This window comes from Xenopus laevis, chromosome 5L (assembly GCF_017654675.1).
Source record: "Xenopus laevis strain J_2021 chromosome 5L, Xenopus_laevis_v10.1, whole genome shotgun sequence".
Classification (NCBI taxonomy): domain Eukaryota; kingdom Metazoa; phylum Chordata; class Amphibia; order Anura; family Pipidae; genus Xenopus; species Xenopus laevis.
The window spans coordinates 112,592,047-112,613,341 of NC_054379.1; the positions used below are offsets into that span (position 1 = coordinate 112,592,047).

The 21,295-nt window shown below is 38.1% G+C and overlaps 1 protein-coding gene and 1 long non-coding RNA gene across 3 annotated transcripts in view; one reads left to right on the forward strand and one right to left on the reverse strand.

Annotated features, from left to right (window-relative positions):
- LOC108716979 (guanine nucleotide exchange factor DBS) overlaps nucleotides 1-21,295 on the reverse strand; it is a 201,492-nt gene that overhangs the window by 110,296 nt on the left and 69,901 nt on the right. For both annotated transcript variants that reach the window (XM_041563266.1, XM_041563267.1), the window contains exons 8-12: nucleotides 19,244-19,368; nucleotides 18,498-18,612; nucleotides 16,844-16,963; nucleotides 2,386-2,577; nucleotides 209-400 (exon numbers count right to left, since the gene is read on the reverse strand). In XM_041563266.1, coding sequence (XP_041419200.1) covers nucleotides 209-400; nucleotides 2,386-2,577; nucleotides 16,844-16,963; nucleotides 18,498-18,612; nucleotides 19,244-19,368 — 744 coding nt within the window. The remainder of the gene's footprint in view (nucleotides 1-208; nucleotides 401-2,385; nucleotides 2,578-16,843; nucleotides 16,964-18,497; nucleotides 18,613-19,243; nucleotides 19,369-21,295) is intronic.
- LOC108716980 lies at nucleotides 14,639-16,982 on the forward strand. Its single transcript, XR_001935801.2, has 3 exons — nucleotides 14,639-14,897; nucleotides 16,476-16,749; nucleotides 16,862-16,982. It is a non-coding gene; the product is annotated as an uncharacterized LOC108716980 (long non-coding RNA).

Genomic DNA, 21,295 nt, shown 5'->3' on the forward strand with positions numbered 1-21,295 from the left:
TAAGGGGTGTGCTCTTGAATGTATCCCATATTGCTAGCAGCAATAAAAATTTTTGCATTACTTTAGTCATTCCAAACCAGAGGCAGCTACAGTTCTTCAGAGTCTATAGAAGGTAAGTGTGCCTATTCCTGGTCTTTTCCTTTACATGTCCTACTAATCAGTGTGCACACTTTCTTTTTCTATAGAATATAATAGAATATAATCTTACTTTAATTTCAAGAGTGAGAATTGCATCATATTTATTGTAGAAATCTGCTGGATTGGAAAGTTGGTGTCCTCTTGAGCATTCAATGAACATTTCTATGTCCCGTAAGGCAGATTCTGCACCTTCATGCGACTGACACTTATCCACAGCTTGGGAAGCCAAAAGGTAGATTCCATCTTCGCACCACTTATTGGCCTGGAAGAACAAAGTATGAAAATATTAGATCAAAATATGTAATAGAATAGTTGAGGTACAAAAAAAAAAGAGTCCATCAAATAATTCTAAAAATTACTGGTTTTAGATTAGATGACAATATTAAGGATGAAAAATGCATGGGCTTGCAGCTTTGTGAACTAGAAGTCTAAAAACAAACAAATTCCCAATGTGTGTCAAAACTGGTCTTGGCACTGGAGTATGGGTAAAAATTGGTGTATATATATATATATATATATATATATATATATATATATATATATATATATATATATATATATATATATATATATATTTCATACATGTGTGTGTGCGTGTGTGTGTGTTTTTACAGAAGTACCTCCTGATATTCTGTATCACAATTAGACTTTGGTATTTAGCAGCTATTTGATATACCTTATTAATATTGACATACACTTGGAATAATAAACTGATGTGATATTTGACCTAATTTAATTCAATATCTATTGCCTAACTGGGCTTGCAACTTTTGTGAACTAGAAGTCTAAAAACCACAAATTCCCAATGCATGTCAAAACTAGAGTATGGGTAAAATTAGGGATATATATATACATACAATATGTGTGTGTGTTTTCCAGAAGTATCTCCTGTATCACAATTATAGCAGCTATTTGATATCCCTTATTGTAATTCACTTACACTTGGAATAATAAACTGATGTGATAACTGACCCAATTTAATATCTATTGCATTACATTTATAAATCTCTGGCAATGCCAGTACAGCCTCCTCTCTATAACACACAGACTCCACAGGCATTTCATAGCTTCTGTGTCACAACATAAACATGGAGGAGGGCATCCAACAGCCTGACGAAAACCAACACAACACTGAGTTCTTAATATATACTGTATACTTGTTAACATGGGAATCATACCACACAGTCTTCCTTTTATATGGGCTTCTGTTAAATTTGGACCCATGACACAAAGGTATTTGTGATTGCCATTGTTTTAACTCTCCCTCCAAATGGAGGTTTGTGCGACTTAGTTCTTATAATAATAAGATCTAATATGTCCATAGGAATACTGATCAGATTCATGGATGGCCAATTTAGAATCTATAAGTTCTGATTTTCAATAAATACAGTAATACATTTGGGTCTTGGACATCTCTGATCTGGCTCCTTCAGGTAGAGTCCTGCGCGGGTCCATTTTTTGGGACCCGTACCCGCAACCTGCAATCCGCAACCCGCATGCTTACCCGCTTGGACCCGCAGCCCGACCCGCAAGTACCTTCTTTGCAACCCAGACCCGCGACCCGCTGACCATCAAGAATCAGGAAGTACTGTCATTATAAACCGGAAGTGACATCATCGGAAGTAGATATGATCAGAAAAAAGGGAGTAAAACCGGAAGTGCTGTCATTGTGTACCGGAAATGACATCATCGGAAGTTGACGTGACCAGAAAAAAGGAGCAAATATTGATATTGAGAAGACCCGCAGCCCGACCCGCAACCCGCAAATCCGCAGAACCGCCGACCCGCGGGTATACCCGCACCTTGAACTTCAACGAAAAACCCGCATGGTACTGCAGGTTTTTGCGGGTACCCGCGGGTACCCGACCCGCTGCAGGACTCTACCTTCAGGCTCTTTCCCTGTAGAACGAAAAACAATTTTTTACCCTTGTATTAGATTTTAAACTGTGTTTTGAAAATAAACATATGCATGATGCAAAATGGATAAAAGCTGAGAGATTGGGACACAGAGACAAGAAATACTGTAAGTATCTGACAAACGGGAAAGTTAGTTATATTATCACTTAACGTTATTTTAATAGAATTCAGCACATGACTGTTACCTGCTGAATAGGCTGGAGGACAAGATGGCAACATAAAGGGTTGTAATATGCACTTGAGTCTCTATATGGAAATTTGTGAATTATATTGTTATCATAAATATTAAATCAGAGGTAAATAATTACAGAACTTTCAAACACACTTCACCTTGTCAAGTTGCTGGTGCAGCTCCAGTGACTTTGCCAATATGTCATACTTTTTCTTTGTCTCATTGGTAAAGTCGTCACAGATTCGCCTGAGTTCTATGCATTTTGGTCTGATGGAGTCCACGGCATAGTGGTTGTTTTGGATAAGCTGGTCACCGTGGAGAGCATGCAGCTGGGCTTTCTCCAACATTCCCTGGGGAATAACAAAGAGTATGGAGAAGGAATTAGTTAGAAAATCCTTATTTATTTAAATAGACAGAACTTTATTTCCTCCTAAGATTCCTAACAAGGGGCATACTTTAAAGCTTATTCATCTGTCAAATGTTGGCCAACATATTAAGAATGTAAGTTATGCAGGAAATTTGTGTGGTTTTGCCTGGCTGTAATAAACAGTACAGTGTGGAGAGGAACAGATTAAGGATCATTTAATAGTTTTTTTTATTAGTTGCAAATTCCAGTTAATTGGAATGAATACACTAGAACTCAATGCCTATGATCTTATTTAACTCTAAAAAAGCAACTGTACATTTCTTTTGTATTTTCCATTTCTGTTTCGTTAATAGAGGATGTATTTTTATTTTCCTTTCTCCCCCTATATTCTATCATAAGCTAATGACCTTAAAAATTTGCAATCAGTCTTGCCAAATCTGTAGTTGTCTCAGGCTGGTTGGCCATAGCCTTAGGTTAATATCACACATGGCATGGTGGCATAAATTACTACTAAATCTATGTGAGCACTGACAGAGCCTGATAGTATCTCCAGCAGCACAGAAAATGTCTTGTGTGACATAAGCCTTATTATATCACATTTCATTTTAGGTCATCATCTTCTTAAAATAGGCCAGCAGGGTCCCTGCAGCAAAAAGATGAGGCAAGGCATAGGATCTGCCTGTTCATGCTTACACAAGGCGAAACAATGTTCATTTTCAGGCTGAAATCCATTGGGGAGGTAGTTGTGTATCTCCACCAACATAAAAAAAACAAGTGTGACATTAGCCTTTTACAATAACTTTCATTTTATATCATAATCCCCTTACAATAGGCTAGCCAAAGAGGGACCTTAAAGAATTTACAATTTTGGCTCTAAAACTCTCAGGCTTAAAGGGGTTGTTCACATTTAAATTAACTTTTAGTATCATGTAGTGAATGGTATTCTGAGATATTTTGCAATTGCATATCTAGTATAGGTAAATCTAAAAACATTCATAGTCTTCATAATGAAAATCTTCATAATCATTTTGCAATTGCAGTTTTATTATTCGTGGTTTTTGAGTTATTTAGCTTTTTATTAAGCTGCAATCTCAGCAATTTGGTTGCTAGGGTCTAAATTACCCTAACAACCATGCATTGATTTAAATAAGAGCTTGGAATATACTGTAGGAGAGGGCCTGAATAGAAAGACGAGCCATAAAAATTATCAATAACATTAAATGTGCAGCCTCACGGAGCATTTGTTTTTTAGATGTGGTCAGTGACTTGATTTGAAAGCTGGAAAGAGTCAGTAGTCATATCATTAAAAAATTATAATCATGAAGACCAGTTGAAAAGTTGCTTAGAATTGCCTTTTTTTTTTATAACACACTAAAAGTTAACTTAAAGGAACAGTTCAGTGTGAAAATAGAAAAACTGGATAAAAAGATAGGCTGTGCAAAATAAAAAATGTTTCTAATATAGGTAATTAGGCAAAAATGTAATGTATAAAGGCTGGAGTGACTGGATGTCTAACATAATAGCCAGAACACTACTTCCTGCTTTTCAGCTCTCTGAGTTAGTCAGTGACTTGAAGGGGGGCCACATGGGACATAACTGTTCAGTGAGGTTGCAATTGATCATCAGCATTCAGCTCAGATTCAAAAGCAAACAGTTATGGTCCATGTGCCCCCCCAAAGTCACTGATTGGTTACGGCTTGGTCACCAGGGTAACCAGTCAGTGGAAACCAAGAGAGCTGAAAAGCAGGAAGTAGTGTTCTGTTACAAATCCAGCCACTCCAGCCATTATAGACAATTTTATTTTTATACTAACGAATTCCTTTAAAGGTGAACCACCCCTTTAATTACCCTAGCAAAGGAGCAATAGTTTGGAAGTCAGAAAGGAAGGAACCAGTAGACAGTCTAAAAAGAAACATGCAATAAAAATAATTAAACAATGAAATTAGACCTTCATGATCAATTTGTTCTTCGTTGACAAAAGAGGCAGGAAATAAGCAGCATAAGAACACTAGCAAGAAAGCATTCATGTTCATCTCAGGAATCCTGCCTTAAGGTGGCCATAGACTCAAAGATCCGCTCGTTTGGTGACATCGCCAAACGAGAGGATCTTTCCCCGATATGCCACTAACGGCATGGCTATATCAGGGGTAATTCGAATGTTCGGCCGAACGATCGAATTACGATGCGCCAAGGGGCTCCACCGGGTCGGTTAAAAATCAAACCTTCCCGATCGATATCGTGGCCAGATATCGATCGGGAAGCCCCGTCGGAAGCCCCCATACACGGGCAGATAAGCTGTCAAATCGGTCCAAACGACCGATATCGGCAGCTTTATCTGCCCGTGTATGGCCACCTTTACAGTAATGCAAGGGAGGGAGCAATTTCAGGGACGCAGCAAAGGTAACACAGATAGTTCTGGCTCACAGAGCTGGATAAGGCAAACAGAAATGGATAAAGATGTTAAAAAGTGTTTCCAAGTTCTGTTTTGATATTTAAGCCAAATATTTCTGGTTTAGTACTGTAATCTGCGATTCTTTTGACTGCATGCTGTGAGCCAACATGGTTTTGGCTAACATACATACTGCAAGAATATCTTTCTTGGGAGAAGTGACATTTATGCTTTATTCCTATAGCTCCTAAGCTCTAAGGCAGCATTTTGAAACTGCAGACTAAGATGCTCATTTTAGATATTTATTTACATGTATTATACATGTCTAATGCTACATATGAATATAGAGGGGGTTAAAGTGGACCTGTCACCCAGACACAAAAATCTGTATAATAAAAGTCCTTTTCAAATTAAACATGAAATCCAATTTCTATTTTTTATTAAAGCATTCATAGCTGTTGTAAGCTCATTTAAAAACCTCAGCTGTCAATCAAATATTGTCTGCCCCTCCTCTATGCCTAGGCATAGAGGCGGGGCAGACAATTACTTTCACTTTTCATTCAGCACTTCCTACATGTCACTGCTCTCCCCACATTCCCCTGTTCTTTTCACTGTTTAAATGTGTAGCCAGGGCATGGGAATGTACATCAGATCCCCCATTCTGGTGTACAAACAAGACTCTGAGATGATACGAGGCTTGCCTTAATAACAGTGTCCACAAAATGGCTCCTGCCTCCTTGCTACAATTATGAATTCCTAGACTGAAGGAAACAAGATTCAAATAATTGATATAGTGTAATTAAAGTTAATTTTGCTTGACTAATGTGATAAAATAGGATTTTGAATTTCTTTATTTTCAGTTTTCAAACCGGGGTACAAAAAAAAGGGAAAATAAAAGGGAAAAGTAAAAAGTAAAAGGTGATGTGGTTACACTTACATATATCTGCGCATATACATTATATATTACATATATCTAAACATATGGTTCAAGTAATGCATAATCAACACTTTGCTCCTTTAAATTGCCATTTATTCTCTCCTTAAATAATCCTTCAAATATCTATGCCAGGGTGACCATGTTTTCCAATATTTCTTGCTATTATTGTAAGATATGTGTGTTAACTCCTCTAATAGACTTATTTCTCTCACAGCTCTCATCCAGTCCTCATGAGTCTGAGGTTGTTCGGACTTCCAATTTCTCGGGATTAGCGATTTTGCCGTCTGGATTAAGTGAAAGGTAAGGGGGTCTTCTAACATAGTTTGAATAATTTTTTTCAGTGACGGGTCCACTTTAAATTGCCCAGAGGCAGACTATTGTGAATGACAAGTCATCTATATCTGACATACTGACTGTTTAGGTGATAGAGATTTTCCTTGCAGACTAGCAGTATAGTGATTGACTAAAAAATATTCTTTGTAGTTGAGAAAGATTGCCAAATGTGTGCATATTGAACACAAGATGCTGCAAGGTTGTATTCATTTCTCATTAAGCATATCTACTGATTAGAAAAAGTAACCTGTAAGGAAACACAAAACAAAGGTGCTGGTAATAGGAATGCTAACCATTTACAGTATTAGGAGGCATATATAAAAGAAAAAATGAAGGGAGTGAAACAGATCTCTGCAGTGGTGACAGAATGGTTGAAAAACATTTGACATTGAAGAAAGAGAGGACACACTGACTGTATTTTGTATAGAAAACGGATTGATATTTTACAATTACTTGTACTTGACTTCTAATATACAGTCATATGAAAAAGTTTGGGAACCCCTCTCAGCCTGCATAATAATTTACTCCAATTTCAACAAAAAAAGATAACAGTGGTATGTCTTTCATTTCCCAGGAACATCTGAGTACTGGGTGTTTTCTAAACAAAGATTTTTAGTGAAGCAGTATTCAGTTGTATGAAATTAAATCAAATGTGAAAAACTGGTGGTGCAATAATTTGGGTAGCCTTGTAACTTTGCTAATTTGAATGCATGTAACTGCTCAATACTGATTACTGGCAACACCAAATTGGTTGGATTAGCTCGTTAAGCCTTGAACTTCATAGTCAGGTGTGTCCAATCATGAGAAAAGGTATTTAAGGTGGCCAATTGCAAGTTGTGTTTCTGTTTGACTCTCCTCTGAAGAGTGACAGCATGGGATCCTCAAAGCAACTCTCAAAAGATCTGAAAACAAAGATTGTTCAGTGTCATGGTTTAGGGTAGGCTACAAAAAGCTATCTCAGAGGTTTAAACTGTCAGTTTCAAATGTAAGGAATGTAATCAGGAAATGGAAGGTCACAGGCACAGTTGGTGTAAAACGCAGGTCTGGCAGGCCAATAAAAATACAGGAGCGGCATATGCGGAGGATTGTGACAATGGTTACAGACAACTCAAAGATCACCTCCAAAGAACTGCAAGAACATCTTGCTGCAGATGGTGTATCTGTACATCAGTCTACAATTCAGCGCAATTTGCACAAAGAACATCTGTATGGCAGGGTGATGAGAAAGAAGCCCTTTCTGCACTCACGCCACAAACAGAGTCACTTGTTGTATGCAAAAGCTCATTTAGACAAGCCACATTCATTTTGGAACAAAGTGCTTTGGACTGATGAGACAAAAATGTAGTTATTTGGCCATAACAAAAATCCATTTGCATGGCTTAAGAAGAACACCGCATTCCAAGAAAAACACCTGCTACCTACTGCAAATTTGGTGGAGGTTCCATCATGCTGTGGGGCTGTGTGGCTAGTTCAGGGACTGGAGCCCTTGTTTAAGTCGAGGGTCGGATGAATTCAACCCAATATCAACAAATTCTTCAAGATAATGTTCAAGCATCATTCACAAAGTTGAAGTTACACAGGGGTTGGATATTACAACAAGACAATGACCCTAAACACACTTCGAAATCTACAAAGGCATTTATGCAGAGGAAGAAGTACAATATTCTGGAATGGCCGCCACAGTCCCCTGACTTGAATATCTTGGAAAAAGTATGGGATGATTTGAAGCAGGCTGTCCATGCTCAGCAGCCATCAAATTTAACTGAACTGGAGAGATTTTGTATGGTAGAATGGTCAAAAATACCACCATCCAGAATCCAGACACTCATCAAAGGCTATAGGAGGAGTCTAGAGGCTGTTACATTTGCAAAAGGAGGTTTAACTAAATATTGATGTAATATCTCTGTTGGGGTGCCCACATTTATGCACCTGTCTAATTTTGTTATGATGCATATTGCATATTTTCTGTTAATCCAATAAATTTTATGTCACTGCTGAAATACTACTGTTTCCATAAGGCATGTTATATATTAAAAGGAAGTTGCTACTTTGAAAGCTCAGCCAATGATAAACAAAACTCCAAATAATTAAAAGGGGTTCCCAAAATTTTTCATATGACTGTATATGTAATAATGACGGTATTTGCTTAGCAGATAGTTAGAGGTGAAATAACTGCCATAGTGGACAAATCTAAGATGAGGGCTGGTGCAAACCATTCACTAGAGCAGTTCAAATAACCTTAATGACCTCTTAAACTTTTTTCTGCAGCATTCAGCTTATGACAAACATACAAATGGCAGTAATTCAACATTTAAATACTGCCTGTTACAATGCTTTAAAACCTATAATTTTGGATACGCTGGAAATGCTAAGGGTAATTCAAATTCTTTTCAAAGTCTATAGTAGGCAACCCTCCCGTAATTCTGAGTTTTTCTGGATAACAGGTTTCTGGATAACGGATCCTATACCCGTACTATACTTGTTTGGTTCTTTTCACTCAGCGTTCAGATTATTGTCAGAGCGCATCAGTTTATGCATGCTTTGTACAAACCTTGTAACTAAAAGTTAAAAGTGACTCTTTTTACCAAATACAGACAAGTTTCCTCTAATCCAATTGTTCCTTAAAGTTGTATAATGAGAGTGCTGGAATAATTTGTTTAGTTCAGTATATGATATAAGCCACACACCCATGCACCAGACTGATTTTAATTGCAACACATGGATGAGCTGCATTCTTTGTTTTTGTGTGTGTGTATATATATATATATATATATATATATATATATATATATATATATATATATATATATATATACATACATACATACATACATACATGTTATATATAACAGATTCTTTTTTTAAAGAAATTTTAAAAAAATGTTTAAAATGTGCGTTGGATTGACACCTCACTCTGTTTCAATGAAAATAACCTTCTTGCACATCGTCTATTCAAGACTTTTCTTCTGAAGTATAGTCATTATACACCCATATATTGAGTTTTCTAGTGTCTTAGCCCCAAGATTTGCCTCCTGGACCATATCAATATGACACATTTTAAGAACCAAATAAGCAAAATGTGTCACTCTGTGCAAGTTAAATTAGCTTCCAATATCATTACTTTTCCTGTGTAAAAAACAACACACTGTGAAAAATAATCTTAACACAATGTTAAACTGATAACACAGCACAGGGCTGCACAGAAAACATAATTTCTCATTGCAGGTGCAAATAATTTTGAAATAGTATCTTACTTTTTTTTTTCCTATTCTGACTTTTCTGTGACCACACAACTTTCACTTATACTCAACCCCCTTTAGTTGTAAGTGTGCATTTTTAAAAGGTAAAGTTTTCAAGTTGAAATTTCTTTGTTGCTATATAAAGAATAATTTAGATGTTATTACATTTGTGTCCAGTTATATTATATTTTGTATAAAATATAATATTTATATATTTATCTGCAGTTGCATGCAAAATAAATATAGCTCAGTTGCTGATAATTATTCTGTGCCTTGGAGTGCTACTACAATGTATGTATGATCTGCATACAGGGAATATAAAGGGGTAGTTAAATGCTTGCATGTTGTTGATAACTTGTGCACATGAGAAGAAACTTGACTGATCTAAATGCTCCAGTGGCAGTTGCAGCATAGGCAACTCTACCTTATTCTGGCAGCAACAGTACAAGCGAGTATTTAACGAAGTGGCCATACGCATACAGGTATTTCTGTGTGTATGGCGGGACTTACAGTAGATACTGGTTGGCTCATCGATCAGCCAAGACGAAATATTTTGACCTTTGGTCGCCTTTGAAGATGCCTGAACATTGGCCAGGGTTTATTTACTGCTGAATCATAAGAACAGAGATAGAATTATATTGTTTCTACCTGTATATCTGACTATCCAGCTCTGGTTCACCTTTAAGTTAACTTAAAGCACAGGGATTGGATCCTTTAAGTAACCTTCCAGTTTTAGGGCAGATGCAACAAGCGGAACTTTTGCAAAGTATTTCAAGAAATATCTAGAATATATAGAAACAGCTGAACCTGTATCAAGCATGAGGTTAATGGAGTGTCCCTTGTCAGCAGAAACAGTACTGACACTGACAGTGCATATAAACTTGTCTGGAATAAATGTACCAGCTTTATACACACTTAATACTGTCACATTTGTAGTAGTGACTTCATGAACATCTTTAGCAGAACTACGGCAGATCTTAGCAAAATGTTCTACTTTTTTGCATTTGCGGCACTTAACAGCTTTTGCAGGACATGTAGCATAATTTGCAGTGTGTTGTGTTGAACCACAGCGAAAGCAGTATTTTTTATTTGTATTTGCTGCATGGTTTTGCAGTGAATCCCTTTTGTCTGTGACTGTGCGTTATTAGGCCACAGTGCTGAATTCACAGTCTGTACATTCCCAGCAGTTCCCTGACTGAGAGTTATAGCCTCTGCCACTGCTGTTTCAATTTGGCTAGCAACTATAATAGCCTTTGCAAGGGTTAATCTTGCTCTAGGAGCAGTCTCTCTCTAATGCGTGGTGAATTCGTTTTTTCTAGGGATGCACCGAATTCTGCCTTTTTCAGCAGGATTCGGATTCGGCCGAATCCTTCTGCCAGGTCGAACCAAATCCTAATTTGCATATGCAAATTAGGGATGGGATGGAAATTGCGTAATTTTTTGTCACAAAAGAAGGAAGTAAAAAATGTTTTCCCCTTCCCACCCTTAATTTGCATATGCAAATTCGGATTTGGTTCGGTATTCAGCCGAATCTTTCACAAAGGATTCAGGGGTTCGGTCGAATCCAAAAAAGTGGATTCGGTGCATCCCTAGTTTTTTCCACTATTTGGTCTCTTAGCATTTCATCTGTTAGATTGCCAAACTCTCAGGTAACAACCAATCAAAGCTGCTACAAATTGTTCTGTGGATTCGCCATTACGTTGTCCACTTTGGCGGAATTTATATCTTTCAGCAACCACGTTTACTCTTGGCACGAAAAAGTTCTTTATAGCAGTAAAAGCAGTTTCATAAGTATCATCAGGTAATGGTAATGTATAGAATATACGCTCCCTCTGCTACTAGGCAGTGAATAAGTAAAGCACGCTTTCTAGCAGAAGAAATCTTCCCTTGGTCAGCAGCAATAATGTAATTTTCAAACATATGGATCCAAGCAGTAAACGGTTTGGTAGGCTCACCAGGGTTTGGGAGAAAAGCTGCAGGCTGCTGCAGAGGTAGAAGAGACATCTTGTCACCAATTTGTTATGTTTTGGTAGCCGAGGGTGAGTAGAGTATAACAGTGCTTTATTAGCAGGTTCATGCAGCCATTACACAACAGTAACTTTGAAATCTATATCACTCTTAAGCAGTATAGAAAGTACTATTTATACACAGTATAACTCATGTGCACAGTGACACCTGAAGGCCATTTGTATAAATACCACAAGTATTATATACAATTCTAGGCAACTTTTCAATTGGACTTCATTTCTTTTTGAATTATTTGCCTTCTTCTTCTGACTATTTCCAGCTTTCAAATTGGGGTCACTGAGCCCATCTAAAAACAAATGCTCTGTAAGGCTAAAAATGTATTGCGATTACTACTTTTTATTACGCATCATTCTATGCAGGCCCTTTCCTTTTCATAGTTCATGCTCTAAATCAATTAGTTGGTTAGACCATAACAACCAGATTGCTAAAATGCCAAACTGGAGAGCTGCTGAATACAAAACAAAACAACTCAAAAAAGCACAAATTGTCTCAGAATATCACTCTCTAGATCACAAAAAAAGTTAATATAAAGGTGAAAACCCACTTTTCTGTAATGAAAACACACAATCTTTCCTGCGACAAATGGATGCAGGAAAGATCATAATTGTTATGTGTATGGCCACCTTAATTGCAAGGTATGGACCTGATACTTAATTGTGATAGTTCCTAGCTTCCTGGATGCAGCTAATACTTGCATTGCAACATTCAGGGCTATAAAACTATAGTCTAGCTGGCCTCACAACTGCAAGTACTTCTGAGATATGGAACAAATTTGTTTTGCAAAATGAACGATTTTTCACAAGACACAGTTTTGAAATCGCTTTATGTGAAAATCCGGCTGATCCATTTATACCTGCTACCCAGAAACAGTGGATTCAGTTGCTGCCCTACTTTCTACATATTGGTTAGATGTTTGTCTGATAGCAACGTCAACCTAATGCCACAGCCTCAACGTGTCTGAAATAAGAATAGATCAAATGCAAGCACAGACGGTATTTCAGGTGCCTGGATTTCCCCTTCAGGTCAAAAGCACAGAGTACGCGGTTCAAATATGTGAAAATCGAAACTTTCACATGAGACTTCCTGGCACTGGAAGAGCTTTTCCATTGGCTACTCGTTGTGTGGTAATTTGTGTTTTCTTCCCGCAAGACAAAAACATTTTCGAATGAAAAAAAAAAAATCTAATTTCAAGCTATTTTTGACTAGGGAATGGTCCAAATTCGATTCGAATTTGTAAAAAATTCAAAAATTCGAATATCGAAATTTATCATATACTGTCTCTTTAAAAATTCAACTTCGACAATTCACCATCTAAAATCTGCAGAATTACTGTTTTAGCCTATGGGGACCTCCTAGAGTCAATTGGTGGACTTTGAAAAATCGAAGTTGTTTTTGGGAAAAACTTTGAATCGAATTTGATCAAATGCGCTATTTCTTCAATTGAAACGATTCGAATTCGGCCGAATACGGATCTATTCGATCGAAAATGGACCTATTCAACCCAAAAATACTTTGACTTAATTTCGGTTGCTCTTTTTGAATTTCAAAGTTTTTTCAATTCGAAATTCGACCCTTGATAAATATGCCCCTGAGCGGCACATTTATCAAGGGTCAAATTTCGAATTCATGTGAGTTTTTTTAAACTGTAATAAGTTTGATCTTCCTTGAAATTCGAATGGGGGGTTCTTTATTGAAAATTTGGGACGAATATTACCAAAAACTCGAATTGAATTTGACCAAACGCAAATCTTTTTTTTTCTCCAAAAAAAATTAGAATGTCAGGAAAGCTACAAACATCTTCAAATTGGTCACTGGACCTCTCCCATTTACTTATACATTAATTCGGCAGGTTTTAAGTGGCAAATAGTAAAATTCGAATTCTTAAGAGTTAGATAAATCTCAAAAATCTAATTCAAAGTTTTTTAAAAAATACCAATCGAGTTTTGATAATTCACTAGTCGAATTTGACAGTTTAGACCATAGAAAAAATTGCAAATTTGAATTCAAATTTTTAATTTAACCCCAAATTTAAATTTTTACCCTTAATGAATCTGCCCTAAAAGTTAATGTAAAGGTGAATATCCCCTTTAGCAGTAATCTAAATAGTAGAAACAGAGCTTTATTTATTTTAAGAATACAGTCTCATAATTTTGTAAGAAACTGTGTTGTAGTAACAGATAGTGGCTTGTATAATACAGGCTAGGCAACCTGCATTATCAAACAATATGAAAGCAGCATGCAATGTTATATTAGCCCTAGGGCAGGTTTATTATAATTGAACTGGGGAATTGTGACGGATGTGCAGCAGTGTGAATTACAATACTGGTAAACGCTAAACAAATAAGCAGTGATAAATTGTGTCTCTTGTGTTTTCATCTTATTTTAAACATTAATCAACAAGGAAGTATTTATTAGTTAAAAGGAGCATTGTACCATAGAGCTAAAAGGTGTTTTCAAGGAATAGGGGGAAGACGGGAGACAATTATTTTTTGAATTGGATTGCTTATGTAGCAACACAGGCGATTCATCTCTATGACAACTAATCAGCAGTTAACATTCCATCATTTGTTACTATCTTCAAGAAGTTTATAGGTTTTCCATGTGTCTGCATGGGTTTCCTTCAAAACTATACAGGCGCAGAGTGAGGAAAGGCGTTTCGGGAGAATAGTGCTCACTCTCCTGTGAGCATGTGAGGAAATGGGGGGGGGGGAAGCCAGGCCCGGAACTAGGGGTAAGCAGAGTAGGCAAGTGCCTAGGGCGCAAAGCTGGGGGGGGGCCGTCAGACAAGTACCTTCTCTGCCTCCTTTCCCTAGTCTGGTACCATCTCTTCTCTCTACCTTCCCTTCTGCGGACAGTGAGCGCGTGCACTCGACTATTCGAGCTAGTGTGCGTGCACCTATGTGTGCCTATTCTGCGCAGCAGCCGACTGGCCTGGCCCGACACTGGTGGCAGCAGAAAGCCACCTCAAAAAACACTTGTACACCATGTCTACTGGTTTGTAAGCTGGTTATTACATTTGAAAAGTTATTCACATTCACTACTGCTTAAAGTAGCCAACAAATACAGCTGTAATGCATTTAATTCTAAAACATTTTTTGTGTATATCATCACAGGCACATGGGGGAATGAGAAGTGAATGAGTCATGGTGACACACCCTGCTCTGCTGCTTAGAGGTCTCTTTGTGCTGCTTATAGGATATCCTGTACATGTGCAGTTCTGAGGGGGGCACTTGAAAAGCTGCAGCTTGTTATGACACAGAAACATCCTGAAGTACCAGGAATATTCATAATCTCACCTTATAAAGTCCCTGGTGGCATCAGAGACAAATAAAAGTTGAAAGATCCGGTTTGACCAAATCTCTCTCCTGGTATTTCTGGTATGTCAATTTATTTACTTTAAGCAACAAGTCTGCAAGTTTTTTCAGTTGTAATATTGGTGTGTAGGCAGCCATCTCAGGTCCTGTGCTTTCAAGCCAGCACTTCATGATGGAACTGCTTTCAGATAAGCTATTGGTTCTCCAATTCAATGCAATTGAAGGAGACGCAGTGGGACTTGGATTTTAGGCTAAGGCCACATAGGGCTGAAATAATTCTGCTGAAATCTGGCTGGGCTGCACATTACTAGTCCAGAACCCTTGCATTTTTTTCACTGAAATCTGCCGACTTTGTTTACGCCCAAGCTGACACAAGGTTTTGGATGTGAAAGAAGGAGGAGGATAATTCTTTATGATTTATCAAAAAATAAAATGTGACTAAAAATGTAAATTACTCCACGTTCAAGGACATGGAAAGTCTATCCAGTCAGTTCTGCAGCCCTCCACAGCCTCATCAATTTGCAACCATTTATAAATTAGCGATGAGTAACTAAAAAAAGAAAATCCCACAATCCATTGTTCCGGTGGTCAGACAAAGACAGCGGGTCTGTGCAGCAGCCTGTGCAGGGAAGCAGCGCATGCACATAGATTATTACCAGTATCTGTTAAAAGTAACCTTGGGTTCGGGGACAGCAAGTGGGCATCTATACCATATTGAATGATTGAGAGAAAGGGTTTGCTTGTCCTTTAAAGGAGAACTAACGCCTAACTACAGAAGTAGCCTAGAAATGTTTTCTGCTTGTAAATTTGTGATAACCCCTAAGCTTAGCTTCTCAACAGTTGCTCAGAGCCCATTGAGCATGTGGGTGTCGCAGACACTTTCCAAGATGGTGACCCCCTGTGACACGTTTGAAGTCCTGGATCATTGCTGTTATTGAGATGCTGTATCTTTAGGCTGGTACAATAAGTTCAGTATGTAGAATATGGTATTTTAAGCCATATTAATTTTAGGGTTTAGATCTCCTTTAAGAGCAATGGTCCACAAAGATTAATTTCCAGTGGCACTTTTCAGCCTATACTTTCTCTTCTTCCCCTTTCACTTTAGGGTGTGACAATTATTAAGCTTATTACATTACCTAAAAGATTTTCAGAATTGTTTTATGTTAGGAATAAATAGAACGTTTTGTGGGTTTTTTGGTCTCACTATAGAAAAACACCAAGAATTGTCTCCCTAAAACTAATTGTATGTGGGACAAACATAAAGTGATCTCCTCCAAATAAAGGTATCAGAAAACTGGGGAGATGATTGTGTCAATATGACAGAAGCACTGTAATGTAAATTGAATATTTTAAAAGCTGTATGTCAAAACAACATTATTATTATTTTTATTAGATGTTTTTATAATCTCTAGTACTCCTGTCATAAGGGTATTTTACATCTAGTGCTTGCTATTTAAAGGAGGTGGGGAAATGATCTTTTATGCAAGAAATATTCCTGGTATTTTCTTGCATATACCAGTAAACTAAAAACAAGTAATTATACATAGGCGGGACCTCTTGTGGTCCGAAAGAGTGTGTTATTTGGCTTTGTTGGGACCTGGACTAAGATGGATACTTGATTTTGGGTGTGATGTTTTACAGGTTAAAATACTAATTAAGGAATGTGGGAAGCAAATGTGGCTGTGGTCACTGAAATGTGCACCAATGAAAACTGGCCTCATTTTGAAGAATTCAGCTCCTTTGCTTTACTGCACAATATATCATCTGAGATCATAAATAAAGAGAATAAAGAAACACAGATTTGGAGATGATGACAACAGACCATCTGTGATATTGGAAAACTAAACACAGCCTCAGCCCTGATGAGTTTCCATGTTTATATTCAAGTGTGTGAGCATGATCACAAATTAAACAGGTACTAAAAAACTTTATTGGACTCATTTATTAAACTACCCATTATACTGATGCTAAACAAAGAGATGAGTTGTCTTTTAATAAACTCCCATTACCTGCCCTTTCTCTTCCAGCTTTTTTAACTCCTTGAGAAGGTAATCCACCCGTGATACACTGTCCCCGATGTCTGCAAATGCAGCTTGGATCTCCATCAGTCCATCCAAAGAAAGCTTCAGCTAGAGGCAAGACAAGCACATTACTATTCAGGCCAAATGTAAACACAGCTCACAAACAAGAGACCAGATGGACAGACAGTTTACATATCTTCTACTGAAGACATCAGAAATGCTAAGCTGCTACTAACTTCTCTCAATGCTTAGGGCTCTTACACATGGGCATTTTTGCCTGCGCTCCCCTACGTTGTGCTTTTTTTCCGTTCAGCCGAAGGGGAGCACAGGAGTAGACGCAGTCAATTATTTTGATAGGGGCTGTTCTCACACAGACGCATGAATGTACCGAATGCAGGTGAAATGCAACATACTGCATCCCAACCTGCATTTGGCACATACATGCACGGGTGTGAGTACAGCCCTCTTCAAAATAATTGACTGTGTCTACTCCTGCGGTCCTCTGCGGCTGAACAGAAGAAAGTGCAACGCAGGGGAACACAGGCAAAAATGGCCGCGTGTAAGAGCCCTAAGGCTATGGACACACAGGCTGTTGTCAGTGGCTGTTTTCAGCCTGCCTTATTGGGCTGACCTCAGCCTGTGTGTGATATATTAAGGCTATGGACACACAGGCTGATCAGATTCAAATCAATGGAGCAGGGGCACTGAGCTGATCTGCTTTTCTCAGCCTGCATAAGTACTCGGGCTGACAATAGCCGCTGATCAGCTGCTAAAACAGCCTGTATATCCATAGCCTAAGGGTAAGGCCTCACTGAGGCAACTTTGGGCGACTATTGAAAACGCATCGCCACGTGTGCATTAGCGCAGGCGACTTTGCATTGTAACCTATGGGGGAAAACGCCGAGGCAGTTCGGGGAGATAGTCGTTCAAAAGAGGAGGCGATTAGTTGCCAGGCGACAAAATCTCCCCGAATCTCCTCGTGTGGACTAGCCCTTAATATATCACTCTAAGCAGGGGCTAGTCCAAGGGTTAGGCAGGCTTAAATCTCCTGGGTGTATGCCTCATGTAGCACAGATTTGCACAGTCCCTCACATTTGCCACAACACAGATATGTTTTTCTGGAAATAGAGGTATTCACTATGACTAGTAGCAGCATACAGCAATTCTCTCTTTGTACCAAGGGTAATTCAATATAGCCCCATTGTTTAATGAACATTGACCTAATTGCAGTCTTGCACCCCAGGCCTTTTAGCAGCATAAATGTCATAGGCAATTAATTTAGTCAATCTTTATACTAGCACCTCTTCATTTATGGTGCTGGTATAAATAAAGCTAAACTTCCATTTGTGTAGAGGACAACTTTGCACTATAAAATATGACAAAATTCTGCCGATATTTTTAACATATAGTACATGGGGTAACCGTTTTGCCTAGGAGGCAACAAGAAATATGGCACCAGTGCAAACAGTGCATAGAGTATGCACATGAAAATGATTTTTGTGTACCCACTGAACAATGCTGACAGCCACAAGGCTAAAATTGCTGCTAATATATGTAACGCTGCATTTTTGGGGCATTGCTGAGTTTTTTTCACACAGTTCTTACCTACAACTACTGCGCTAGACCCACCTAAAGCACATACCTCTCTGAAATCATGTTCAAAGTGTCGCAGTTGCAAGCATTGCTCTAACTTTAGTTGATGCCGACTCCAGAAGTGACCAAAAGCTTTTTCTGTTTCATCTAGCTGAGCCAGAAGCCTAAAAATCACAGAAATTAAAATGAACTTTGTGCCTGTATTTCTAATTATCTAAATATACTTAAACTCAAACTACTTAATAAAGAATATAGTAATATAGTCACATAAAGTAGGCAAAAATGTGAAAACTGGAATTCTTGTCACTATATGTGGAGTTGTGTTATTATTTGTAAATTAAGCATGTTGCATTTAATGTAATTTATGAACTTTGTGAGAAATTATTGACTATTGGTAATTGTGTGTAGGATGTGTTTTTTTAACACAACATGTAACGTTTGTGCCAACAGTTTTTGTGTTTATCATAAACGTTGTTGTACCATGTTATGAGAAAGAAGCGTCCATATCTATATATATGAAATGTCTATATCTAAAGCCAACCTAATTCATGTGTAGGGCAGTGGCACACAAGATACACACAGGATGTTTTGTTACCTAAACAATCTCCAGCTCAGTGGGTGGGGGACAAAACCTTTATTCATTTTAATGGGAACCTCCTAAACCCACGATTGCCACTCATTTCCACAATTTGCCACAGGCATTTTCAAGTGGCTGATCCGTGAGTCCAGCAGGTTGCCTTTGAAATAAATGAGGGGCAATTCAATAAATGAAATTGAATTGATTATATTACACACCTTTCAACTGTAGCCATGTTCTCAACCTCATCAGGATTTAGTTTGTAGCTTAGGTCTTTTGATACTGGTTCCTTTATACATGAGAGCAGCGTGCCACCTTGTTGCATGGCCAGGTTCAGGTCACTCTGAAAGGTAGAATATCACATAAAACAAGGTAAGTTTTTTTTCCCTATATGAGGTGTTTACAGAAATTCAAAGTAACAGCAACAAGTTCAATATGTAGTTGGACTGAAATCATTTGCAACAATGTTCTCCTGTCTGCAGCATTTCCCCAAAGATGCTTTTATATATTTTTTAAACACCCTGAAATGTTGATTCAATTATTTAAAAAAAAAAAGGTTAAGATACTGGATTTATTAAGTTTTATGCAGCTGCCATCGATCCCACAAAAACACAGCAAACACACAACTGTGCTCCCTTCTATGCATGTTCCTTTTAAAACATTAACATCATTTTAATATTTGAAATTGTATCTATTGTTTCTTTGGATAAAGTAAAGTTTTAAATTTTAAATTTTAAATCTAGTTTGCTCTATTTTCTGCAGAATAGGTTTGCTCCAGACTAAGTGGCTAATTTATTTATAAAATTGTCCGCAATGTTTAAGAAAAAATACTCATGGATAACTTGAAAGAAATACACTATTAAGAGATTATAAGGTTAACCATCACAAAGTTCAAGACAAGAAAATGTGCTTTAGAATCCTATACAGGTGACCTGGGTGTGGGAGTATTTTCTGAAGAATTTTGTGGATAACTTTCACTTAAAGAGATACTGACACCAGAAAATAACCTTTTTTTATATCCATCATAACATTATCTTTGAATGCTATTTATAATTTTGCCTGATCCCTTTACATTACCTTTCTTACCCCCATGTTCCTCTATGAGTTACAATCTAAAGGGGAAGGGAAGAGACATAAGGTGTGGGAGTGGGCAAGATCAGAAATAAGCAAATGAGAGATGTAGCTCATGGTATTGCATTTGGTAGCTAAACAGAGTGAGGGTAGGCTTCTCTAGATAAGTGTGTTTTAAGAGATATATTGAAAGCAGAAAGTTTGGAGACGGGCAGACCGTGGGAGAGAATTCCAGAGGAGGGGCACAGCCCTTACAATGTCTTGAATGCGATCATGTGAGGAGGTAATGAGAGAAGAGTTGAGGAGCAGGTCAGTCGAGTAGTGTAACATCTAGAGGGTGAGTATCTAGAGATGAGTTCAGAGATGTAGGGTGGGGCAAAGTTATGAAGTGCTTTGAACGTCAGGGTCATTAGTTTGAATTTTATTCTGAAGGTAGTGGAAGCCAGTGCAGGTATAGGCAGAGTGGCATGGCAGAGGAGGAGCGGTTGCTGAGGTGTATAAGCCTGACTGCAGTGTTCATTATGGACTGGAGAGGCGACAGTCTCTGGCCGGGAAGGCCAATAAATAGAGAGTTACAGTAGTCTAGAAGTGATATGATGATTGAGTGAATAAGAATTCTGGCAGCATCTTTGATGATATATGATTGTATTATGGATATGTTCCTTAGGTGAAAGTGAATTGATTTAATAAGTGACTGGATATGAGGAGTGAAGGACAGGGCAGAATCTAGGATAACCCCAAGGCATGGGCCTGGGGAGACAAGGTGATAGTGGAATTGTTAACTATGATAGATATTTCTGGGATGTTACAGGTGTCAGCGGGGGGAAAGAGAACCATTTCCGTTTAAGAGAGATTTAATTTAAGGCAGTGTCATGACATCCAAATAGAGATAGTGGACAGGTAGATGGAGATCCCAGTTAAGAGCGGTGGATTGAAATCAGGAGAGGAGAGACAGATCTGAGTATGGTCAGCATAGAGGTGGTATTGGAAACCATACAAGTTGATTAGTTTGCCAAGGGAGGAACTATAGAGAGAAAATAATAAGGGGCCCAGGACAGAGCCTTGAGGAACCCCAACAGGAGGAGGTAGGGGAGACACAGTACATCCAGATTCGACGCAATGTAGTGACGCAGGCGACGTGACTTGCGTCATAACATGTCGCTATTGACTCTGGGGCCTATTTAAACCTTTTTTCAAGG